Raw genomic sequence first — 24138 nt, 5'->3', positions numbered from 1 at the left:
TGTCAGTCTACTGAGCACAAATGTAACACGTTTCTTCGGTGGCAAGAAAAATAATATAGAGGTGTGCCACAGAAGTTCAAGTCTGAGGTTTCTACATTCCAGAGCTCTTCCTCGGTTTGTTACATGAAGTTCAGTTACTTCATGAAGTTCATGTTGAGGCTTCTGACCACAAATTAAACATAAGATATGCAGATATGCGATGTTTTACTGATGATGGTATATATCATCAAAGTGTAAGGCTACTGTATCTCCGAGTACTTCGGTTTCCCCTGCCAATATTCATTCCACCAACTGCTCCACAATCACCGTCACCTATCGTCTGGGGCTGGTACAATAGGCCAGAAGTGGCCGCAGTACAAGGGACTTAGTCCCACCCCACTAGCATTAAAAAAAGGCTACTGTACTGCAGACTTTGAAAAATACCAGGTATTTCTGGTAAGTAAACAATGCATGTCTAACCTTCAGAACATGATGACATTATGCATTGACGATACTCTTGCCCTGATATTTACAGTGTACCACTACTGTAATTGCTGCCAGTATGCGTATGGATGGTTAGGAGGGCAAGAAATCTGAATAGGACAAAAGTGGGATAAAGTCATATATCTCAAAATTTGGAAACACTTGGTTCAGATGAAGTTAGGCTTTGATTAGTTAGGATTTCAGTATGGTGCACTTCCATCTATATGCCTTCTTTGGTACTACAACAATCCTATTTACTATGCTGGTAGCCTAGTCTGCTGACATTTCAGAGCAACAATGTCTTACATACACTTGTCACACTGGATTCTGAAGGTATGCCCAATGTATGCATCTAACATATATTTTGCATATATACTAACTAACAAGGAGCAGTGAGCATAATGAACACAAAGTTACTATTATCCCACAGCTTGGTTTATAACCATTTACAGCTCATATTTTATTATTAATAAAAATGTAAAAAATATGGAACAATACTAAAAAGTACATCATGGAAATGATTAAAGAGCTTTTGATTAACTTATTTCCTCCATCACTGATAACCCACAAGAGAGTATGTGGGCATGGAGGGATAGCTCTCACCATTCTTGACCTCAACAATAAATGACGATGAGTGGTCAGCTTCACACCCTCTATAAGTCACCTTAACCAGGAATGGAGAGCTACCTCCTGGTACCCTGGGCAGGAGGTCAGGTGACCCCCACAGAGCCAGTCGTGAGGCTATGGCCAAAACAAAGAAAACTCTTTGCCCCAACCGGAGATCCAACCCCGATCGTCCAGCACCGAAGCCTAATCGCTATACCAACTGGGCAACATACAAATTCGAATTCCGCTTCCATTACATAACACGCTGTAAATGCTATAATAACAAACCCTGTTCTAAGTAACAATATATTTATATAAATAGACAACTCTTTCACATTATTCAGAGCTATAAAATGGTGTGTACCGCGAAGTGTCACGTTATATACCAATACGGGAGTTGAAAGCAAATTTCACAATTCTGTGACAAACACAACATGACCCTCACTCACTGACACTACAGAAACACTACAACGAGTTAGCCAAATCATTTCAGAAACGGAATTATAAACGTGCCTTTGAATTCGATCATACTCACACGACACCATTCCTTGGGTTTAGCCTACATACCGTTACGAATGAGTCTTCACTTACATATAACGCTCTTTTCTTGTCAGTAAAATGCCTCGTCTCTAATGAATCTTCTTGTCAACGTGGCAAGCACTGCACCAACACAAGCGCCGATAATCATGAACTTTTGGTTTGTCTCTAAAAACACTTGCTACAAAACCACCATTACACACACGTAACATTATGCCAGGCCCAATTGCCCGTGTAGGCACCACGGTTTATAAACAATTTCCTCTCCTGTCAACGGGTTCATTCAGAAAATTACCTTCGGTTCCTTTGCGATTTGAAATACTCGTGCTAATGACAAAAATACACACATGAAGTAATTCTCTTTAAAATAATTATATAAAACACCAGTGTCATTATTTTGGCTATCTTGTCCCATGTCCTTTTCAATTTATTATTTAAATTGCGAATTCATATTATACCAAAATAAATCAATCGTTCATCTTGAGCAGGGTAAATATGCTAAGCTAGCTTGCTGCTCGATTCTTATATCTTCGATTCTGAAAACGGGAGCAATACATTCATGCAAAAGACTAATAAACTTCTAGCGGTCCTATCGGACTATACATCACATACCGGAAAAAGCAGTCTCCCATGCAACCATTGACGATCATTGACTGCATACCCTTAGGATGCTTAAGTCCCTTAAGACGACTAATTCAATGACTGTATATGCTGAAGAAGTCAATACCGAGAGAAGTGTAATACATTATTACATGCCCTATGGAACATAACCTCTGTTAAATGATAAAGGGTCATTAGTGGTGTGGAGAATAAAGAAAAGAAGGTCGAAAAAATGTACTGTGAACTGTTATTTCATGTGTATAACATATATAATAAGGGAATGCGCACAATGTGCATAGAGTATGTGTATAACATAAACACCCATTTATCACGACAGTTTCATAATAATAGTTTTATGTGTTGTGAAATTAGCAGTCTATCCTTTCCGCAAGCATGTAATAACATGTAGAAGCTCATTGAGTATAGTTCCCGAAGACTTAGTTCAGTTCCAATTCATGTACGTTGTGGAGTTATTTGCCATAAAAGTACATCAAATGCACAAAAGTTTGGATAAGGTAATTACCTACGAATTGGCAATTTTGTCTATAACAAACACTGATACCACAGCCTTTATCACCATAAAATATTAATGCTATTGAATTTTGCAATGGTATATCAATAAGAACACCCAGTCAGGGAAGCCATTCGAAACGATGTAACCTTATTTCACGATAAACCAGTTGATGTTCATATATACCCTGGTCTCCCACATGACCTCTTTCCACAGAATAACATTTAAATGCCATCCTCTTAAATCTAGGACTACTGAAGAGGAAATAAAATGAAGGGCAACAGAAGCTGCTGTGCATTACCTTCCAACTCCAAAATATCTGGGATTAAAGAAAGTACTATTTTCTATGATATAACAATATGTAGTTTACTAAAATTCAACCACCATTTCAGAGGAGCATGTCACCTTGAGCTTTCAGAATCAAAGAGTAAACTGAACAAAAAATCAGTCAGAATGCAAGGGACAAACAGAGGCTTTTACTTGGCTGATTCTTTGACTCTGAAGATGGAGGCAATATGTTCTTCCAAAATACATCATACATGTATCATTCAACTTTCAATACGAGTAGCCTGCAAGGCATATCCCAGCACAGTACTCTTCATAACCACTACTGTGAGCTCAAATCATGTCTGACATTAATTTGAAAACATGCAAATTTAGTTTTATCAGATGTGATTGGTCAGAACATCCTAACAAACTATTCAATATTCATCTTCATGTTATCAGCCAATCTCTTTCTTGTCCCTTAAAGTGGATGCTATACAGTCTCCCCACAAAATGTTAAGTACTTTTTGTACTCCCTATCTAACCTACAGATCCAGCTCATCACACTCATGTCATTTTTCCTATGCTGACAATATTAGTTAAACTGTACCACTCATGAAGTTCATTAAATTATCTACTTAGTTGAGTCATGCACAGTTAAAACATTTTGCCTGAATGCAGCTGCTGAGTATGTTTGTATATAAATCTAAAAATCTTTTACTGTAAAATATTTATTCATTATAAATTGTACAAACATTTAGGCAGGAGAATCCATAAAAAGGTCTGACCTCTAAAGGGTGAACTGTCAATATGAGTGAACCACACATGGATGTACTCAGACCTCAGGCTTGACGTAGTACTACTAGCATGTTATGTAGTGTTATGTAGGATACTGTGCTGTGTTAACTGCTTCCTCCATACTACAGAATGGTGGTCCATTCTGTAACACTTTTTTAAACATTTCAGGGCTATGTGGAGAAGTGAAGTGTGATATATGGAAACAAATGAAGAGCAGAGAACTCTGGTTAATGTCGACAAAACAATTTATGTCACACAAATGTGGCAGACCCACATCATCACAAGTTCTGACATCTTACTTGAAGCAGTGCAATGAACCACCTTGGACATCTTACTTTGTCAAGTACAGCAGTGTTCTAGATGACCAACGAGGTTGGTCTCACTTCAACTGGCCTGTCAGCAGCACCAATTATCATATCCTGCGGACAGGCTGTTACCCTTACATAAAGTATCACTGTTCACGCAGACCTCATCAAGACCTAACACTCGATGACAGATTCTTCCGCTTCATAAAACTGATTAACTTAGGTAAATGTACAACAGAATAATAATAATAATATAAAATTAGGTATCACCTCTCTAAGCGTCAGTTCTTCCAACATCATGTGACAAGCTGTATGAACTTTCTCTTAATAGAGTTAAGGATTTCTTCTAAGGATCCTCTTTCTCTTGCCAAACTCTGAACAAAGTGGACAGTCTTCACTATGTTCAGTACTCAGGTCATGCCACTCAGATGTCTACCTCCCTTTAATAACATTCCACAATTTCAACAAACTTTTGAGGTATGTGCAACATTGGGAACCTCTAGTATGTGATTTTGAAATCGTGAATTATGACATAGTTAATAAAATTAGATCACTGTGGTCGCGGTGCAAGGGCCAAGAAGGCCCACCCCTTATAAGTTCATAATAAAATTAACAAGACTTTTGGTAAGGCCATTTTGTCTGATAAGGAGAATAATTTTGAGGCATGGAAACAAATTCTTTAAATTTAATTAAGAAATTTTGGATATAACATTCTGTACAGAACATTTCTTTATGTGCTGAGAAGTATGGTTTCTTGAAGTTACATAAAAGAAACTAGCTAGGTCGTGAAGTGTGCATTTAGACCAGCCAATAAAAAGGAGAGCATGACTCTACAATTTAACTATAACTTTATCAATTCCAGCACTATTAGCCAGTTTCCTACATTACAAATACGCAGAGCAATGACAACAAATTGCACCGTAACCTGGAGCCAGTTGGAGCCAGATTAACTGAATTAACATAATCACAAGCTAGATCTATTACAGTTTTATCCATTTTAATATTATCCTCTTCATCTCTCAAGAACTTCTCCCACCAGAATCTTATGTGCAACCTGGACCTGACACTGAGAGATGATGCAGTCATTGCAGATGCCATGCTGTGATGAGCTGGTCTGGAGGTACTGGCAGTGTCCATCCAATTCTCATGGTTCTTGTTTCACCATCAGACACACTCAGCTAACTCTAGATTTACCAATCAAATTGAAATTCAAATACCTCCACAGGACTGGGCCTACTCTCAGTAACTCCATCCTCATGATGGACACTGCTGTATCTTTTAGAAGTCTGTCAAACTGCCTCCTACAACAAGGAATCTTAATACTGGTGAAGTCCCTGTGCTTGCTTACCCCCTTGAAGCCTAGCTTGCTATTGTGACACAGTGCCATGCCGCATAGCACTGAGACAAACACATCTTCAAATTCAAATCAGAACTGATGATATAATTAAGAATATCTTGCATGGATGGGAGCACCAATTATAGCATGGGTGCAGTTTGAAACCCTGAACAGAATATCATCTGTTTACATGCTCTTGAGAATCATGGTGTAATACTGTACTCAGAAAGTAAGGATTCAAGGGGTTAATTAAGCACTGCACCATGAGGATTATGGTGGAACGGAGGAATAGCACCATACATTCTTAACCTGGGCACTGGATTGAGGTGAATGGTTCTGCTTCACCCCTGGGGAAAGAGCCTTCAGTACCTACTGGACAGGAGGCTGGGTAGGCCCCACTGTGAAGCCTGATGTGGTGGCAAAGAGTTCCTTGTCTCCCCAGTCATCCAGCCCATCACCAGTCACTACAGGCTAAGAAAGTGTTCAATGAGGTCTGTTCACTTTTAAAATTTTGAAATACTGGAATGCACATGGTAAAACAGCATTTGGATGTTCATGGCAGGAATCCCTTGCTTGGCATATGGAGTTGCAGCCACCATGTTGATCCAACACAAAGAGCTTGTGCAAACGCCTTGTGGGGATGTCTTCGTGTACTTCCTATACAAGGAGGACAAGGGATCCAAATACTGAGGGAATAAATTCACAGTCCCTTCATCTTCCCAACAACGACTGTGTGGAAAGAGTGCAATTGGATGATCAGGTTGATGACCCTCATGTCCGACAGTGTTACAGTGACATTCATATCATACTCTGATCTGCAAGCACAAAATGTAATTTATTAGTAAAATATGTATGTTAAAACAAAGACATTTCACTAAGTAAGACATCCATTATTTATCCTTGTATTTCATTAAATAATCAATACATTGATTGAAAAGTGTCACAAATAGAAGTTATAATCTTAAAGAGCTCTACAGCTTTTTGTGACTGTGACTCTCTCTGTTTAAGGGAGATGGGGGAATATTACAATATTATATTTAAGCATCCTGTTACACTCACACAATATATGAGACAAACTCCGTCTTAAGTGCAACAATTTAATTGTAGTTCTTTCTTCTTTCCTTCCTCTACACTACATGTTTCGGCCCTAAATGGCGATCATCAGGTGTATATTCTTACGTAGCTGCTACACTGCCCATAGTTTAAAATTTAAAACATCAGTCTTTCCAATTGTATGTATAAAATATTTGTTAACCTACACACGTCAATTTGATTTCCAAAATTGGCACTTTTTAAAACTTTAATTCAAATTAAAATGTTTTTAAATTTTCCGTTCTTTTTCTTTTTCCAAATTTTAAAAATTAAAATTTCTCGGGATACTCGCCCTATGTCTATAGTGCTGCAGTGGCCACTTCTTGTTTTATCGCTGTTCAGGTATTGTTCTGTGTAGGCTCTCTGTGCATGTGCCGCTGCCTATCTTTAATATGTTAAAGACATTTTAATTTGAATTGAAGTTTTAAAAAGTGCCAGTTTTGGAAATCAAATTGACGTGTGTAGGTTAACAAATATTTTATACATACATACAACTGGAAAGACTGGTGTTTTAATTTTTAAACTACGGGCAGTGTAGCAGCTACGTAAGAATATACACCTGATGATGGCCATTTAGGGCTGAAACATGTAGTATAGAGGAAGGAAAGAAGAAAGAACTACAATTAAATTGTAGCACTTAAGACGGAGTTTGTCTCATATATTCAGATGGGGGAACGTGGATAAGTTCAATGTTAGATTACATGAAGTATGGGCCATACTGGACTGATACAGAAAAATGTTAACTGCCCTGACAGTTTTTAAAGCAGATCATTAGCAAATTTCAGTATTATCTGCTCAATTGCACACAAAGGGAATGATGGTCAGACAAGACCTCTCAATCATTCGTTCACTTTACATACTGCATGCAAAGAAAGGATAAGTTGCAATTACAGTGACAATTAAGATAAGTGATGTATTTATAGTCATGGTCTGCATGGAGAAGATTTATAATACGTGTATATTGTTTACTGTTGGTCCAGTGACCCTAGATAAGGTCTGCATTGACATTTCTGCTCCCTGCCCACCTGGACAAGGATGTAAGATCCAGGTGGGGGCACCCATAGGCTTCTGTTACCGTAAGTGACAAGATGATCAACAGGGGGAAGATGCACCTTAACAAGGGCTGGTAACTTCATGATCCAAAAGTTTCAATCTGTGAGCAGAAAAAACTGCATACATGGCTGAGTGGTGACTGAATTCAGAACCCCTGAATGAGAGTCCAGTTTCTTACACTGAGCCCACAAAATCCCCCTGGCGGATAATATCAAAATGGACTACACTTTAAGTTTGCACTTAGAATGCATTACACTGCCACAGAAGAGACAAGGGAACTTCAGTTTCGGCTGACGTTTTTTGTCTCAATCTGTAAAGATAAGTAATACTGATCCTATGCTTAATTAATTATCATAGCATGAAAACTTATTGAGAAGTCGAGGTATAGATCCATGTAGTCAACCTCATCACTAGATGAGTGGTCAGCTTCATGGCCCAACTGCTTTAGTCCCAGGGAAAGAGTTCATCACACAAATTGGACAGGCAGTAGGATGGACCCGACAGCTAGTCTGAACAGTGTGGAAAACAGAAAAATGTCTTGTCCCTGTTGGGAACTGAACATAAATTCCTCAACCATCCAGCCAGTAGCCTAGTTACTGTACTAACTGAGGTACCTGTAGCAAACAATCATGCTGAGATGCACGTAGATGTAATATGAATGCGAAAGAGCAAACTGAGGCAGAGCAGTGTTACCAACACTTACCTATTATACAAAATAATGACTACAGCATTCTCAGGTGTCTGAAATGCTACAGCTGAAATACCGCTCTTCTCATGCGGCTCAACTCCAATGCGAAGAGAGCCCTCTGGAATGAACTTGGCAAAGTGCCCTACAGCATAGAACATTGGCTGCTTGTAGAACTCGTTGGCAGTTGCGTTCACAATGATAGCAGCATCAACAAAATTTCTGGCCCAACTTGGCCCACCCTGGGGATTGAGGGCAAGATTCCAATCAAGCCAGCCAGTCACCCAATGGTTGAGGTCCTGCATAACACGTGAACCACATCAGTCCCTATGCTCAGATTTTATTCTTCAATACTAGGCACTATAAGACAGACTTCTGAATCTCAAAACACTTATAGTGAAATCCCCATTACAGATTTATCATTGAAATGGAGACTTATATGAGGAAAAACCTTACATGGAGGAACAGTAAACTGGCATCCTGCTCCAATCTGTATCATTCAACAGTGATCTCCATTCAGATACATGGAAAAATCTGTAAATGCATAACATTTCATTTGCTTCTATGCACTTGACTGTGTGATGCAAATACATGCTGGAATGAAATCACCATGTTACAGAACAGGATAAAGGATTATGATAATGAAGAAGGCACAAATACTTGCTAGCAGGTACACAGTGTCAGAAAAGAGAATATCAAAACTTAATCTAAATTACCATTCTTGAAGAAAAGGAGATATTGATAAACTTCATGACTGTTTATGAAATCTTCTCAGGCTACCAGCCTATCCATTAAGTAGAGAAGGCCACCATTTCATAACCTGTGCTGTCTCCATTTTCACGTTAAATGACAGTGAGCTGGATGGATTTACACTCGACTCCAACCATCATTCTTCATCGGCCAATGGTTGTCCCCAAAACAGGAGCCTTGATCTTATATACATATATGATCAGGAGTGTTTAGCCATCACAATATTCTCTGATGATGGAGACAGCAGATCTCCAAAACAGACACCTGTTTCCAACTGATATGGCTGGTAGCCTGAGACTTTATCACTTTTAGTGAATGTATCCCACAAATACTCTACTGAAACCATAAGAGGCTTGCAGCCCTGTACTTAAAGAGGAGGAGGAACTTCTCTGCTCTTATCAATTACAAATGGTCAACACATGATGAAGAACTGTTTGTGTCAAGATATTTATGTCACTACTATTTAAAAAGTAAGTAAAATCTTATATAGATACTGAAAAATTTCTTCTGTAAGATAAGTATTTTCTTTTACACTTCCCATTTGTAATGGACCATGTCTTATCCAGTCACTGAGTTCAGCTTTCCATAAGTGTACATGCAAAGTACAGAATGTAACATGAACAGTTCATACACAGACAGAGGGCATTCCTAGGGTTGGACCACCTGATATACAATCATGATTTAAAATTTTAAGGTAAGCATTCTGTACTGAAGTTGTTACAAGCCTGAAGCCTACCAAAATTCCAATATAAACACCGAGGAGGGACAGAGGGAAGACGAAAGGTAAACTGAAGAAAAAGAAACAGCATTTTCTTCTTCTTCTTTCCACTTTATGTGGATTGATGAGCAACCAAGCCTCACCATCTATGTCTGCATTCTCAAAGCTTTTGCCTTTCCTCAGTTCCTTCTATCTGCATGACATCTTTCCTAACCTTCTGTTCCTCTCTCAATTTTAGTCTTCTGCTTGGCTATTCTTCTTTCAGGTTCAAAATCACATTTTCAACTCATTTTCATTCATTCTTACAATGTGTCAATACCATCTTATTCTGTTATTTATTCCTTTATGTTCCAATATATTTATTTTAAATCTTCTCTCTTGTGGTTTATCCTTCTGTACATTTTAAAGAATCTCTCCTCCACTGCCATTTGTCTACTCCATATCACCTTGCACCATGTCCAACAAAAAACATCAAATTACAGTGTAAGAAGAAAGTATGCAATAGTTCAACTTTACAACTGGTCTATATGCTGAACAGTCTATTACAGATGCTCCAAATTAACACAAAGAGGAAAAATACTTGAACTGTTTTTTTAGTAAAGGATGAAAATTTATTTTCCTTATGTCAAAATATGAGCAACTATGTCCAAGTACAACACCTGCAAGATGTCCTCCATGTACCACTCTCCCCGGCTCCATGAACCAAGTTTCACTTTGTCAAATTCCCATGGCTTGTCTCCTGAAACAAGTTTCCACCAATATGAAGCCAAATACTACAGCAAGAATTACAACAAAAAATCTCTTGTTTCTGGTCATAATTAATGCTCCTAATTATGGTCTACTGCAGTGGTTCCAAAACTCCTCATTTAGTCTGAGAATCCCTTGATATGAATAAAACTGTCTGAGGCCTCCAACGTATAAAAATGATCTCAAATGTGACTTAACAATTTCAAGTAATGATTACCGATTCCTATCATACCTATTTGGCACTCCGCTATTAAACTGTATGTTTCTAATGTAATGTTCTCTTTTCGGGATTTATAATTAATTCAGCAACTTCGTTATCAGTCCCTGGAAGAGCTTCATGGCACCTTGGGAGCCTGCTGCTCCCACCTTGGGAAATGTTAGTCTAATTGGCCTTCCTTGCCACCTGCCACCATGGCAACAAACAAGGATCGCATTAACCATGACGGCAGGATGATGACTGGTAAAGGAGTCTCAGGGTATAACATGAAACACAAGCCAGTATGTGCATTTGGCGTTCTGCACATTCACTAGGTTTTACACTTTCCAGAGACAAGGAAATGGACAAATCTGAAGTGTGAGTATGAGTTGCACCCTTCAACTCTTACCCACACATGCTTCTGTTGCAAGGATGAACTTGTCGGGGAAGTTGTTGTGTGTGCGGTCCAACAGACTTGGTGGAAACAGCGAGTCCCAATACCAGTGCACTGCAATGCCATCTATGTATTCTTCAACCTGTTTGTCTGACATGAGCTGAAATGAGATCAATTACATTATATGAATATAAGGTTGCCCACTGTACATTTGCTGAGGCATTCATCTACTGGAAGAGTCCACTGATTGAGATTAAGTTTTTCCAATATGCTCAACTGATGTGGATCCCTTTCCCCCTTACACCTGACAATGTAAACAGATTTGGTTTCCAAAATACTGTATACATCAAATATACCCCAGGCTGTGGACAGTGTCCAACATAATCTTCATGTAATGACTTAATCACTGTCACAGACCTTTAGAGACTTATGAGAAAAAGTAGGTGACACAATTTCAACTAATATGTTTTTTCACCACCTCAAACTTTAATGTTTAAGTGAACTATTTATCACTTGCCACATTTATCCACCAGGGCAACATGAAGCGCTGGTCTTCTAGTGCAAGAAGCTTCACAGTATAGTGGGACTTCTTCAAAGTCGGCCCAAAATTATCCTTGATCCACTGTCTCTGTGACCATGGGGTCCAGCCCATTGAGTTGAATCTGTTCACTGGGATGATTCCATTTATTGGCTCATTACCAGTTGAGATGCCCCAGAATTCCAAACCCTGCTTTTTGTATTCATCAAGGAATCTGCAACATGAAAAGACCTGTACAAGTCTGACACCGGCACATACTGAGATACATGAGATCTGAGAATAAGACTAATTAAGACTTGTCCTGACAATATAAAGTCTATATTGTGAAATGTCAGAGCTGCCATCATGTTTCTCAATGAAGAGACCCACTTACACTAACAAAAATAGAGGACTGAAATTAAAGGAAGAGAATATGATCTTGATGACAAAAAGGGTGAAATAACAAATATGACTGTACAGTGTTACATGTTTATGTGTGCCTCACCAGATGTACAGACTTCAATTTGTGATGCTGCAGACATGCTTGGAAAGTGGCTACTTTGCTGAGTTTACTGGGGAATTTGACAGGCTTACAGATAAACAGAAGCATCATACGATGAATATTGAGTACATCAAGCCTGAATCAAATGTGGAGGATACAGCATCTCATGACTTATGAGTAGTAAATGTGGCAGAAATAGTCTTTACTCTCATGGCTCTGATATTCTGTGATACTTACCGCAGGTAACAAGGCAAAAGCAATATAAACTTAAATACAAAAATATATTTAGAGAAAGCTTGTTATTATTAGTTCAGAAACAGTAATTTTCCTGTGTACATTCGAAACCACTAAATATAAAACAATTATCATACCACTTCTTGTGTATGATTGAGAAAAGAGGTCTCTTTGATGACAAAACATAAATACACAACTTATAAAACAAAGTTAATAAGAAATATTCAGATATTAGACACATAAAATAAGAGAGGAGAGTAGAATATTATGTAACAAGGAACTTTCTAATTTATGGAGATTTACACTACTGCTGAAGTTTCCAAACCAAGGGCACTATGGGCATGCAACTCAGACAAGGGATGTGGCATTCTGGTGCTGTAGACCAGAGTTCTGTCACTCACTTCACAAGATAGTCGGCCCAGGCCTGGTAGTACTCTGACTTCAGGAAACCAAACCCTGAGTAGTCACCATTTGTTTTCATCCATGGAGGGGCAGTCCACGCACATGCCACCAGGTGAAGCCCTCTCTCACTTAACTCTTGCGCTTCTTTGATCAGGGGAATCTGACAGAAATGGGAAGTCAGGGTTAGTGTGGCAGAAGCACATCTCACTTGTGTTAAGAAACAGGGATCAAAACACATGGTTCCCTCTTCATCAACGGTGACCGAAACATGTTGGCTTGTGGAAAAATTCCCTACTCAGCATTCAGAAGTTGACTTTTGGGACTCTGGTAATCAATTCAAAACTTCATAAAGTCTGTTACATGATAAAATCCCTTAGGGATGTAACAAGCCGGCAGTTTATAAGGAGTATTCACTTTACTCACTTCTATGCCTATTTGAAGTATGGTTTAATTTTCCGGGGTAGCGACCCAAAAAGTAACATTATGTTTAAATTGCAGAAACGAATTGTTAGAATAATTAGTAGTGTGAATAGATTAGCATCATGCAGACAACGTTTTAAGGATTTAAACTTACTTCCACTACATTGTATGTATATATTTGGAATAGTATGCCATGTTAAACTACATTTAGAAAAGTTAGAACAAAATAATGTAGTTCATATCACAATACATGCCATAAGTTAAATCTCCATGCTCAGTTTTGCAGAACAAATGACTATAAGAAAGGAGTACTGAACATGGGAATAAAATTATACAATAAAATACCAAATAAAATTAGGGAGATAGAAAAAATGAGGTCATATTTGGTACAAGATACGTTTTATTCTGTAGAGGAATATATGTTAAATTAAAGATGGTATGTTTGTGAAAGGGAAGTATTTATTTTTAATTATAGAAATAGAACTATTGTATGTTTAATGTGTATGGAACGTTTTCCTATGACAGTGATATGACGAGGAAGGAAGAATAGATTGGTTGATTGATTGATGTGAAATGGACTGAATTGGTTACTCTGTTGGGGAATTTATGTTGTCTTAAATTTTTAATATAGTTTTATATGGTATGTTGGACATGTACACAATTTGTGTATGTAGTAAAATATTATAGTATTGTTGACTTTTATACAAATAATTTGACTTTTTCTATATCTGGAGGCTGTACTGCAAAATGTGGTTTTCTGGAACCAATAAAAATATGAATATGAATTTCATTTGGTCACATGTGGCACAGCAGAAATGACAATCAAATCCAAAGATCACCATAATCAATAGGTCATAACAATTAACCTTATTCTTAAATTCAGTTTTTCCCATTATCTTATGCCTGGCTGGTGTAAGTTAGGACAAACAATATAACAGGAAGAGATGAACCTTGTGCACCAAGTGGATGTGAAAGCCACAGAATGGTACCAGAAAAAAATATCGTATTTTTTTTGGTAATCACAATATTGTCTAGCTACCACATTTATAAAATAATTTAAATCCTTCTTCAGAATGGTACCACTAATCTAACTCATGGTTCCCTTGGCTGTACAGTACCATCAAACATACATTGCATGTTTACTGCCACACCTCTCCCTGTTAACTACAGTTCACATCCCATATGATACCATACACTTCATGCAGTTTAAAATGCACTGTTAAATAACTGAAACAGCATCATTAAACAATCTACAAACTAATGAACTATAACTCAGTGAACACGAAACCTCTCAGAAGTGGACTTCTTTCCTCAGCTCCCACAATTGATCCTTTATATGTAAGTTATAAAATAAATAAAACACAAGAAAAATATGTGATGAAGTTACATCATATGAAAATTGGTACACTTACATACAAAAGCTGCTGTTGCAGTGTTAACTTTTTTTATATCCCTTTCTGGGTATAATAATCAACACAATGCATTTGTTGGTAAAGAAGGACACAGAAGATCATAAGAGATCATAAGGCTGCCATATGTTGATGACGAGATAAAATACTACCAGAATATAACATAAAACTATAAAACATTTCAAGGACGTGGTATGGCTGTTTGGACAGAGTGGTCAACCATGCCTTGGAGATGACATTAGTCAACAGCAGTTTAATTCTCCATATGGATATTCTGGACACCTCAACAAATTTAAATAACTACACGCCTGAGAGATCTAGAAGAGAATTTAAACCTTGAACATGTCCAAACTCCAAAGGCCTGATGAGGTTAACTCACTTTGTAGAAGAAATCCTCATCTGTCAAATTGTATTGTGTAAAGTTAGTGTCTCCCCGCACATCATCATATGTGTAGGTGTGTGTTGAGAAGTCAGATCCAGCTACTGGAACACGACCAAAATTGAACTCAATCCCATCTGTTGAGAAGTAGGACCTGTGCAGACAGACACACAGCCTCAAAACATACATGTTCTGTTTATCTGTTTATTCATTGCTGATTTATTGATCAATGTAAGCTATACAGAACATGACAATCACTCGCTCATGGAGCTGAGCCCTTCTTGAGATGCCACCAATTGTGCAGCTACACAAGAACTTCCCAGCATTTTTTAGAACCCGAAAGTACATTACCGTGTTCACAAGAGCCCTCCACTGGTCTCTATCCTAAGCCAGATCAATCCAATCCATACCATCCCATCCGATCTCTCTATGATCAATTTTAATACTTCCCTGGTCTTCCCTGTGGTCTCCTTCCGTCTGGTTTTCCCACCAATATCCACCGGTCTCTATCCTAAGCCAGATCAATCCAATCCATACCATCCCATCCGATCTCTCTATGATCAATTTTAATACTTCCCTGGTCTTCCCTGTGGTCTCCTTCCTTCTGGTTTTCCCACCAATATCCTATATGCATTCCTCTTCTCACCATTCTTGCTATATGCCCTGTCCATCTCATCCTCCTTGACTTCATAATTCTAATTATACTTGGAGAAGAGTACAACACCCTCAGTCTATGTTCCTCCCTTAATGTCAGAGAACAAGTTTCACACCCATACAGAACCACAAGCAAAATTATAGTTTTGTATATTCTAATTGTTATGTTTTTGGATAGCAAATGAGAAGACAAAAAGGTTCTGATCTGAAAGGCAGCAAGCATTACCTGACTTCAATCCCTCTTAATTTCCCCTTGAATCAGGTTTTGATTTGTTTGATTTGTTCCCAAATACCTGAACTGTGCCACATTTTCAAAACATCTTTCTACCAGAATTACATATGATGAGTTATAAATATAAACATGTTAAACTTCATTTTGTTCTATCGTCATTTCAAACTTTAAATTTCAGTATGGAAGCTTTACGTGGCCACAAAATTTGAACTTCTGATCACCCTAGATTATCCAATGTATACAGTAAAACTTCTTTGTAAGTAAGACATGCAAACCTCTCCACATAAATATCTGCTTCAGTGAACTATGTTATTCTCTAATATCAATCAGTGTATGTATTACTACAATTTCTCCTACCTCATCAGGTTTTCTTTTGCTTGTAAACTTAAGGATTCTATATTTATTCCAGCAGCATCAGTAAAAGCACCTCCAAAACCCCAAATCCTCTGGTACTTTGCTGTCAGATTTAGTGTGAAATGAACTCCTGTGAACACAAATGACACAACTGTGTTAGTGAACATTGCTATCAGTAGGAAGCATGCATCTGAGTCCTGACAGCTCAGATTGCACCAAAAAGTTTAACATAATCAGAGAATTACTGCAATTAGACAATTATCATTACATCTCTACTTACTCTGAAGCAGGTTCAATGTAAAAGGATGCAAACAAACTGAAGACATGCATAACCATTGAGACTGTGCAGCCTGTCACTAGCTGCAGAGGTCTCGTGGTAAGAAATAAAGAAATACAACAAATTCAGAACCATGTCACTCACTGTGCCCATTTTATCCTAGCATTTGATTCAGGGACTAACAGAAACTGTAAGGCCACAGACAGGATATTCTATGTCAAGGTCAAGATTCAGATAGGAAACCTCCTGAATGGAAGTCACAAGTCCTACCACACAAGCCACCTTGCTTGGCTCATTATTACTGGGAAGTAGGCATGGCAAGGAAATTGGTCCCATGCTTCAAGAAAATCTGGGAACTAAACTTTCCATATGTAGCATTTTCAAACCAAATGCTCCTCTTGCAAAGGTTGTGGAGGATATAGGGAACCTTGGTAAAGGCCTTACCAAGCAAGATCATATTATTATAGTGGGAGGGCCAGGAAACAGCCTGGATAGATATTATCATTATTCAATTGAAAATGATCTCAACTACATTGCAGAGAGGACATCAAACACCAATGTGGGATTTGTCAGCCTCTTTGAGAGGCACGACAAGCTGTGGATGAATGGGAGGGTTAGGAGCACGAATCTAAGGCTTGATTGGGCCCTGATGGGTCATGATATGGTTCACACTGGTGTTACTGACACATCATTAATTGTGAGGGAAGATTACACAACGCATGGCCTGCACATGAGCTCTCAAGGCAAGAAGAGCCTCATGCAGCTTATTGCTGAGAGGGGTGTTGGTGGTCATGCGTCAGGTATAAGCAGTATTCCTCTTATAACCAATGCTAGAGTGTCTCCTTTCTCAGATTAAATTCAAAAGCACCAAGATGTCTAACATATATTAAATGCAGTCCAGTAAAAAGTAAGTAAAGCTATTGCTGTACCAGGCCATGAAGGCCCATAGGGCTGTGAGACGCTGAGGGTCCCACACTATCTGACAGTCGGCTCAAAGATGGGGGTAAGGTTGTCAGCCTTACCAGCCGGCTGCACTTTACTTCACAGGAAAATTATTTAATTCATTCCTGGTACTCATTTCTGTTAGAGGCTGAATAAACCCCAGGGCCTAGTGTGGCTGGAAGGATTAGGTCAACTGAAAAAAATCCAATGACCTCATTGGGACCTGAACCCGCGAACTTCCAGCTTGTAGCATAGCGCCTCGGAAATTCATAGACAAAATGCAGAAACATTAAATTCAATAAATATCTTTCACCAAAATATCAGATGCTTGAGAAGCAAAAGTGATGAATTACTCCACTCTTTTGAAATAGACAACATAAACCCTCACATATTATGTTTAAGTGAACATTACATGGTTAAACAGGAGCTGCTGCTCCTCTCAATGAATGGTTACCTGTTAGGCTCAAGTTTCTGCCGAAAGAGCCTATGGAGGGGGGGGGGCAGGAGGGGTGGGAGCAGATTTTTGTTAAGACTGATCTACATTTCAGTAAAACTGATGTTTCTCATCACTGTAAGGAGCAAGACTTTGAAATATGTGCAATACAGCTAGTAACTAAAACATCTCACCTAATTATATTAAGCCTGTACAGAGCCCCTTCAGGAGAGGTTACTGAATTTCTAAGGAGACTAGATGCAACTTTAAAATATCTGTACAATCCAAAGTCTGAGTTTATAATCTGTGGAGACATAAACATAAACTATTTAAATGAAAGCAGTCAGAATAAACAAGTAAACTCTTTAATAAGGACATACAATCTGTAACACACAGTGAATTTCGCAACAAGAGTTCAAAATTCCTCAAGCACAGCCACTGATAATATCTTTATAGATAATGCAAGGTTAAGCTCTTTTTGTACATCTCCTATACTCAACAGCCTCTCTGACCATGATGCCCAATTTCTTACAGTAAATAATATTATTGCAGAAGTAAATTCAACACCCTTCAAACAGAGAACCAGAAAAATAAATAGTGAAACCATTCCTCAATTTCAACATCTGTTAGGAAATGAAACGTGGGAACCTGTTTTCAAAAATAAGGATTACAAATTATTAGTTTAACTCTTTTTTACATATTTTTATAAATATCTTTGAAGAGTTTTCCTCTGCAGAATAAAAAACCACTGGATTACACAAGGAATAAAAATATCTTGTAAACATAAAAGGGGTCTGTATGTAGACAGCAGGAGCAGTAATAATGCCTACATGAGAGCATACTACATAAGGTATTGAAAAATCCTGATTAGAGTTATAAAAGAGGCTAAAAGGCAGCATTACTGTAGGCTTATAACAAAATTGAATAATCAGATAAAAACACCCTGGAATATAATAAAACATAAAACAGGAAAATCACATCTGACTGAACAGATACCATCTCTCCTTATAAATGATGAGAAAGTTGAGGACCCAGGAGTACAGAAGCCTTCAATACATTTTTTCTAACAATTACAGAAAATCTAATCTTAGATCAGGAAGTGAGGAGGTGATGGCTTTTCAATTTTTAAGAGAGGCATTTCCTAGAAAATTCCCTGGTATTAAAACCATTCCAACCACTGAAACTGAAATAAAAAGTATAATACATTCCATCAAAACAAAAAACTCTTCAGGTTATGATGGAATAAAAAGTAAAATTTTAGAAGTTTGTGCATCTCTAATCAGTAGCCCATTAACTCACATCTGTAATCACTCACTATCCACAAGAATCTTTCCTGATCGTCTTAAGATTTCAGTAGAAAGACCACTATGTAAAACGGGGGACAAGACTAGTATGTCAAACTACAGGCCAATTTCACTGCTAACTACTTTCTCTAAAGTACTTGAAGAAGTTATGCACAATAGGTTAAGCCATTATTTTCAGAGTAACAATATACTAGTAACGGAAGAGTTTGGCTTTAGGAAAGGAATTTCCATTGAAAATGCATGTTGGTGGAATATTCTGTGACTTGGCAAAGGCTTTTGACTGTGTAAATCATGAAATTTTATTAACTAAATTACATTTTCTTGGCATTCAAGGAACAATGTTAAGTTGGTTCAGATCCTACCTAACAGAGAGAAAATAAAAGATTGAAATAAAATCATCAAATTCAACCCAATGTTCCTACTCAAACTGGGCAATAATAAAATATGGAGTTCTACAGGGGTCAATTTTGGGGCATTTGCTTTTCATATAAACTTGACTTGTCATATATCATGTACAATGATCTACAGTGACGAAATAAATCAATCAATCAATCAATAATTGATATAAACGACCCCCCGCATACACTAAGGACCTTATCAATACCTATAATATTTGCTGATGACACTAGTGTTATAATTTCTGGTAAAAATTTAGATGATTTCTGCATGTTATCAAGCAAGGTTCTTTCACAAATGAGTAAGTGGTTTTCTGCAAACAAGCTGTCACTGAACCTAGAAAAAACAAATGTAACAGAATTTATAACAAAAACTCACCACAATATCCATTAAACATAGGATATAATGATAAATATATAGAAGAGGGAGTAAATACAAAATTTCTTGGCTTGCAAATTGATAATCATTTAAACTGGAAAAACCATATCAATCAGTTGATTCCAAAGCTAAGTAGAGCATGTTATGCAGTTAGATTCATGTTACATATTAGTAACATTGACATGCGCAAACCAATCTGTTTTGCTCACTTTCACTGTTTAATGAAGTATGGAATAATTTTCCAGGATAATTCATCTGACAGTAAAAAGGTATTTACAATGCAAAAGAAAATAGTTAGAATCATGATGGGTGTCAAATACGGTAATTCCTGAAGAGATCTATTTCAGAGACTACAGATCTCAACTTTTCCTTCATTACAAATAACGAAGAACATTTTCAGATGAATGTGGATGTACACAGTGTTAACACAAGACACAAACACTGTCTTCATAAACCAATTTCTAACCTCTCATGCTTTCAGAAAAGCGCATATTATGCTGGGATCAAAATTTTTAATAACCTGCCATCTGATCTCAAAGGTCTTATGAATGAAAAGACACGATTTAAAATGGCACTGAAATGATACTTAAATACACATTCATTCTACTCTGTTGATGAATACTTGTTGTCTAGAAATAACTTAAGAATCTTTAAATAGTCTTGTGTGTAGTCACTGTGTATTCTTGGTTTCTCTTGTGTGAGAACTCCAATAGGACTATACATGTGTTTTGTATTAATATGATATATTCCACAGCCTACAGTCACTTTGACTAACTTTGGATCCATGGAATGGAATGGAATGCAATGTAATGTAATTAGCCCCTTACCTCCTGGGTGAGGAGAATCAGAAAACGATCCTAGCGTCCTGTGAAAGCGTAAGCCTGACCGAGAGGTTGAATACTGTACAAACTGGTCCACTGGCACTGGAGCCACCTTGCTTATTGTATCACAATATGTCATGTTGCAAACACACACTATGTTGCCTGCCCCAAACTCTCGAGGAGCACATGGTTTGTCAGCACTTACTGAAAGCAATACAACATAACATGTGAAATCATGTGGACACATCTGCGAGGCCAGTATTTCAGTGTTCATACTGCACAAAGGGTAGAGGTCTTCATTTAAGTTCAAATGTTCACCACCAACTTTCAACCATACATCCTTTCATGTTACACTGAATGAGGTGCACTAGAGTTCTATAATATTCAGAAATTCTACAAACAGAAATTGATTTACCTCTGTTCTCAGTGTGTCCACATTGTTCTGCCCCTAAACCAGCCCTTTACAGGCGAAATAGTTATTGGGCTTTACATTCCAGCCATCCTGCTTTTTTATTTTAACTCTCACTCCTTGTCATTTTTTCTATTCCATTTTGTTTTGTCATTTCCTTCTTTCTATATAGTTTTCTTATTTCCTCCGGACATCTGCCCTCCACACAAGTGCCTTTTGTTGGAGCTTTCTTCTTCTATTTTTCCACTTGTTTCTTGATATCCCTACAGACCCTCACTTTAATTGTATTTAATTTAAAGGAAAAGTTGTCCTTGAGCTTAATCAAGAGCCATACAATAAAACTGTATGGGGGCTGGAGGAATACTCCACACATATTTAACTTTGGCACTAACTATATGAACACACGAGCGACCAAATACCGAGTATATACCCCAGCTACTTTATCCCTGGGGAAAGGGATAAGAACAAATAGTGAACAGAGGGGCTGGGTGGGACCCAGAGCCAGCAGCTGTGGTGAGAAGAATCTCTCACTCCTGCCAGAAACCAAATAGTGATTTCTTGGGTTTTTAGCCCACCACAGCCTAGTCACTGTGCCAACCAAGTGTCCCAGTTACACTAATATTACTTACTTCAACCTATGAACTGATTTTATTGTTTATCCAGTTCATTTATATTTTGGTCCATTCTCTCTTACCCACACTATATCTCTCATCATTCATTTTCCCTCTTCCCCCTAATTTGCCCTCCGTTAAAATGCCACCTACTATTGGCCCTGCTCCTTTCTTATATCAGAGCTTTATTCTTAATGTCTCTGCCCTGAGGATGAAAGCAAGAAGTTCCTCCAAAACACTGATACCTGTCTACCAAAATACACAGCCATTTTATATGACTGCATCCTGTTTACTTTTTTTTTCATTCAAGGTTTGAGATTAATCATCACACAAACTGGTATTAAAAACCTTGTTCTTTTATTCCTAATCACACATTACATGTTTCGTGCATAAAATGACCATCATCGGGTAGAAGACACAAAAATAGTAAAAATGTACACCGTAGGGCTGGGAGATTAAAAACATATATATAATGTATAAAAACGTGCAAAGCAGTAAGTTAGGTTGTATGTGCCCTACTTTTACATGGGCACATGTACTGACAGACAGTGCCAAATACAGCATACATGAAAAGCAATAAGTTAGGTTGTATGTGCCCTACTTTTACATGGATACATGTACTGACAGACAGTGCCAATCACACTATACAGTCACTGTCATTTCCAAAATTCATTGGATACTTATAAAGCTTCTGCTTCATGTCCTACTGTATTATTTGTGCTCTCATGCTAGAGATTTATTTATCTTCTGTGGGCATTCTCCCAGTTTCAGAATATCCCCCCTCTGCCAAAAATGTAAAAAAGGCCACTCTAACTAAACCTGCGACATTGAACTGTAATTTTGGATGAAATTGCTGAAGAGTTCACACAGAACAGAAATAAACGTACATATACCCATTTAAAATTACGACAAATCTCACCTACCATTTGCTTCTTACATTTTTCCATAATTCACGTATTCTTTGGATCTTTACCTTGCTGTGTAAATGTATTTATTATTTTTGTTTATTTTCCCCCATGATTACCATTTTATGGTCGAAACATAAGGTGTGATTAGGAATAAAAGACAAGAAGATATTTTAATTAAGTTTCGCTGAAACCTTGTACGGAAAATTACACTACGTCATATACCAAAAGACAGTAATCTTCATTATCTGTATAATTTATAATACTATCGAACGAAGTGTCCACTGGACTTATAATATACATAACTGTCAGTATTTTCTATTAAAGGAGAATTAATAGTGCCTGTAAGAATACACAGACTTCCTACTACCACTACTACGTTCGTACTTGGTTCCGCCCACTTGCGTTATGGTTGAATATTTTCCATGCATAACTTCCTCAGATTGTGGTTATGTTTCAATACAGAACTTTGGTGACAGCTGATAAATATTATCCAAGATATATTTTGTCTGGATACAAATTCCTATTTTAGGCAGATATATCAATAATTTATTTATTCAAATTTCCAAACTAATTAACTCGAGAGAAAGAGAATGAAAATTTATGGTTATAATTGTTTAACGAACTTGATCACGGTAAGTTAAGTTTTTTAATTATTAAATATACAGGAGAAGGAGAATGAATGTTTATCAACATCGTTTATGTTCACATGAACTCACCACGTAAACACGCCACATAAATTGAGATAAGGTAAACACACCACAGCTTCATACTACACAATTTTGCACAACAAGGAAACGGGCAACCGCAACGCAATTTCCGTGAAAAGTCGCCGATTTCAAAGAGGCAACTGATTTCCAGATTAGCAGGTGCCCACTGAGGAAACTTATGTTTGATTCGTTGCTCAAATCGTCTTAAATGGGTATGTTTGTCCGACATAATACATGACTGTATTTTTTAATTTCGTGCACTTACCTTCTCCAACGGATGATAATAATACTGACCCTGTCATAATATGTTGGTAGTTGAGGCCAGTTGTGATGGCGTGAGAAAAGAGGATGACCATAAGGAAAATACTTACTTACTTACTCATGGAGCTGAGCCCTTCTGGACGAGCCGCCAATTCTACTGCTACTCAAGAATTTCCCAGAATTTTATGGAAGCCGAAGGTTCATTATCGTGTTCACAAGAGCCCTCCACTGGTCCCTATCCTGAGCCAGATCAATCCAATCAATACCATACCACCCCATTTTATCTCTCTAAGATCCATTCTAATATTGGCCACCCACCTACGCCTTGGTCTTCCCTGTGGTTTCTTTCCTTCTTCCTTTCCCACCAATATCCTATATGCATTCCTCGTCTCCCCCATTCGTGCTACATGACCTGCCCACCTCATCCTCCTTGACTTGATCATTCTAATTATACTTGGAGAAGGGTACAAGTTATGAAGCTCCTCATTATGCAGTTTTCTCCAACTTCCTGTGACTTCATCTCTCTTTGGTCCA

General features: G+C 37.7%; 3 protein-coding genes across 14 annotated transcripts in view; 1 reads left to right on the top strand and 2 right to left on the bottom strand.

Moving 5' to 3' along the window:
- LOC111863069 (rho guanine nucleotide exchange factor 18) overlaps positions 1 to 2210 on the bottom strand; it is a 64248-nt gene extending 62038 nt beyond the window's left edge. For all 5 annotated transcript variants that reach the window (XM_033750909.1, XM_023849040.2, XM_023849039.2 and 2 more), the window contains exon 1: positions 1660 to 2210. The gene's annotated coding sequence lies outside the window, so the exon portion shown is untranslated. The remainder of the gene's footprint in view (positions 1 to 1659) is intronic.
- A 140-nt stretch (positions 2211 to 2350) lies between these two features.
- Positions 2351 to 6135, top strand: LOC111863072 (uncharacterized protein C15orf61). 4 transcript variants are annotated; one of them, XM_023849054.2, is made up of 3 exons: positions 2351 to 2439; positions 3947 to 4306; positions 5982 to 6135. In XM_023849054.2, exons 2-3 carry the CDS (start codon positions 3985 to 3987, stop codon positions 6107 to 6109), a joined length of 450 nt encoding a protein of 149 aa, XP_023704822.1. In that variant the 5' UTR covers positions 2351 to 2439; positions 3947 to 3984; the 3' UTR covers positions 6110 to 6135. The 4 variants fall into 4 exon arrangements, with proteins under 4 accessions (XP_023704822.1, XP_023704823.1, XP_023704821.1 ...); XM_023849055.2 differs by having other exon boundaries at positions 2424 to 2505; XM_023849053.2 differs by lacking the exon at positions 2351 to 2439 and adding an exon at positions 2512 to 2720.
- Positions 4486 to 23453, bottom strand: LOC111863071 (lysosomal acid glucosylceramidase). 5 transcript variants are annotated; one of them, XM_023849049.2, is made up of 11 exons: positions 23353 to 23427; positions 21124 to 21393; positions 20715 to 20912; positions 16161 to 16287; positions 14918 to 15071; positions 12709 to 12869; positions 11572 to 11806; positions 11070 to 11214; positions 10377 to 10456; positions 8268 to 8548; positions 4486 to 6234 (listed from the first exon to the last, which is right to left on the bottom strand). In XM_023849049.2, the coding sequence occupies exons 3-11, from the start codon at positions 20845 to 20847 to the stop codon at positions 6120 to 6122; spliced, it is 1431 nt and encodes a 476-aa protein (XP_023704817.1). In that variant the 5' UTR covers positions 20848 to 20912; positions 21124 to 21393; positions 23353 to 23427; the 3' UTR covers positions 4486 to 6119. The 5 variants fall into 5 exon arrangements, with proteins under 5 accessions (XP_023704817.1, XP_023704818.1, XP_023704819.1 ...); XM_023849050.2 differs by having other exon boundaries at positions 21124 to 21380; positions 23353 to 23426; XM_023849051.2 differs by having other exon boundaries at positions 21124 to 21370; positions 23353 to 23408.
- Positions 23454 to 24138: the final 685 nt, after the last annotated feature.

The sequence above is a fragment of the Cryptotermes secundus genome, unplaced genomic scaffold (genome assembly GCF_002891405.2).
Source record: "Cryptotermes secundus unplaced genomic scaffold, Csec_1.0 scaffold1777, whole genome shotgun sequence".
Taxonomy (NCBI): Eukaryota; Metazoa; Arthropoda; class Insecta; order Blattodea; family Kalotermitidae; genus Cryptotermes; species Cryptotermes secundus.
This window is presented reverse-complemented; position numbering and strand designations above follow the sequence as displayed.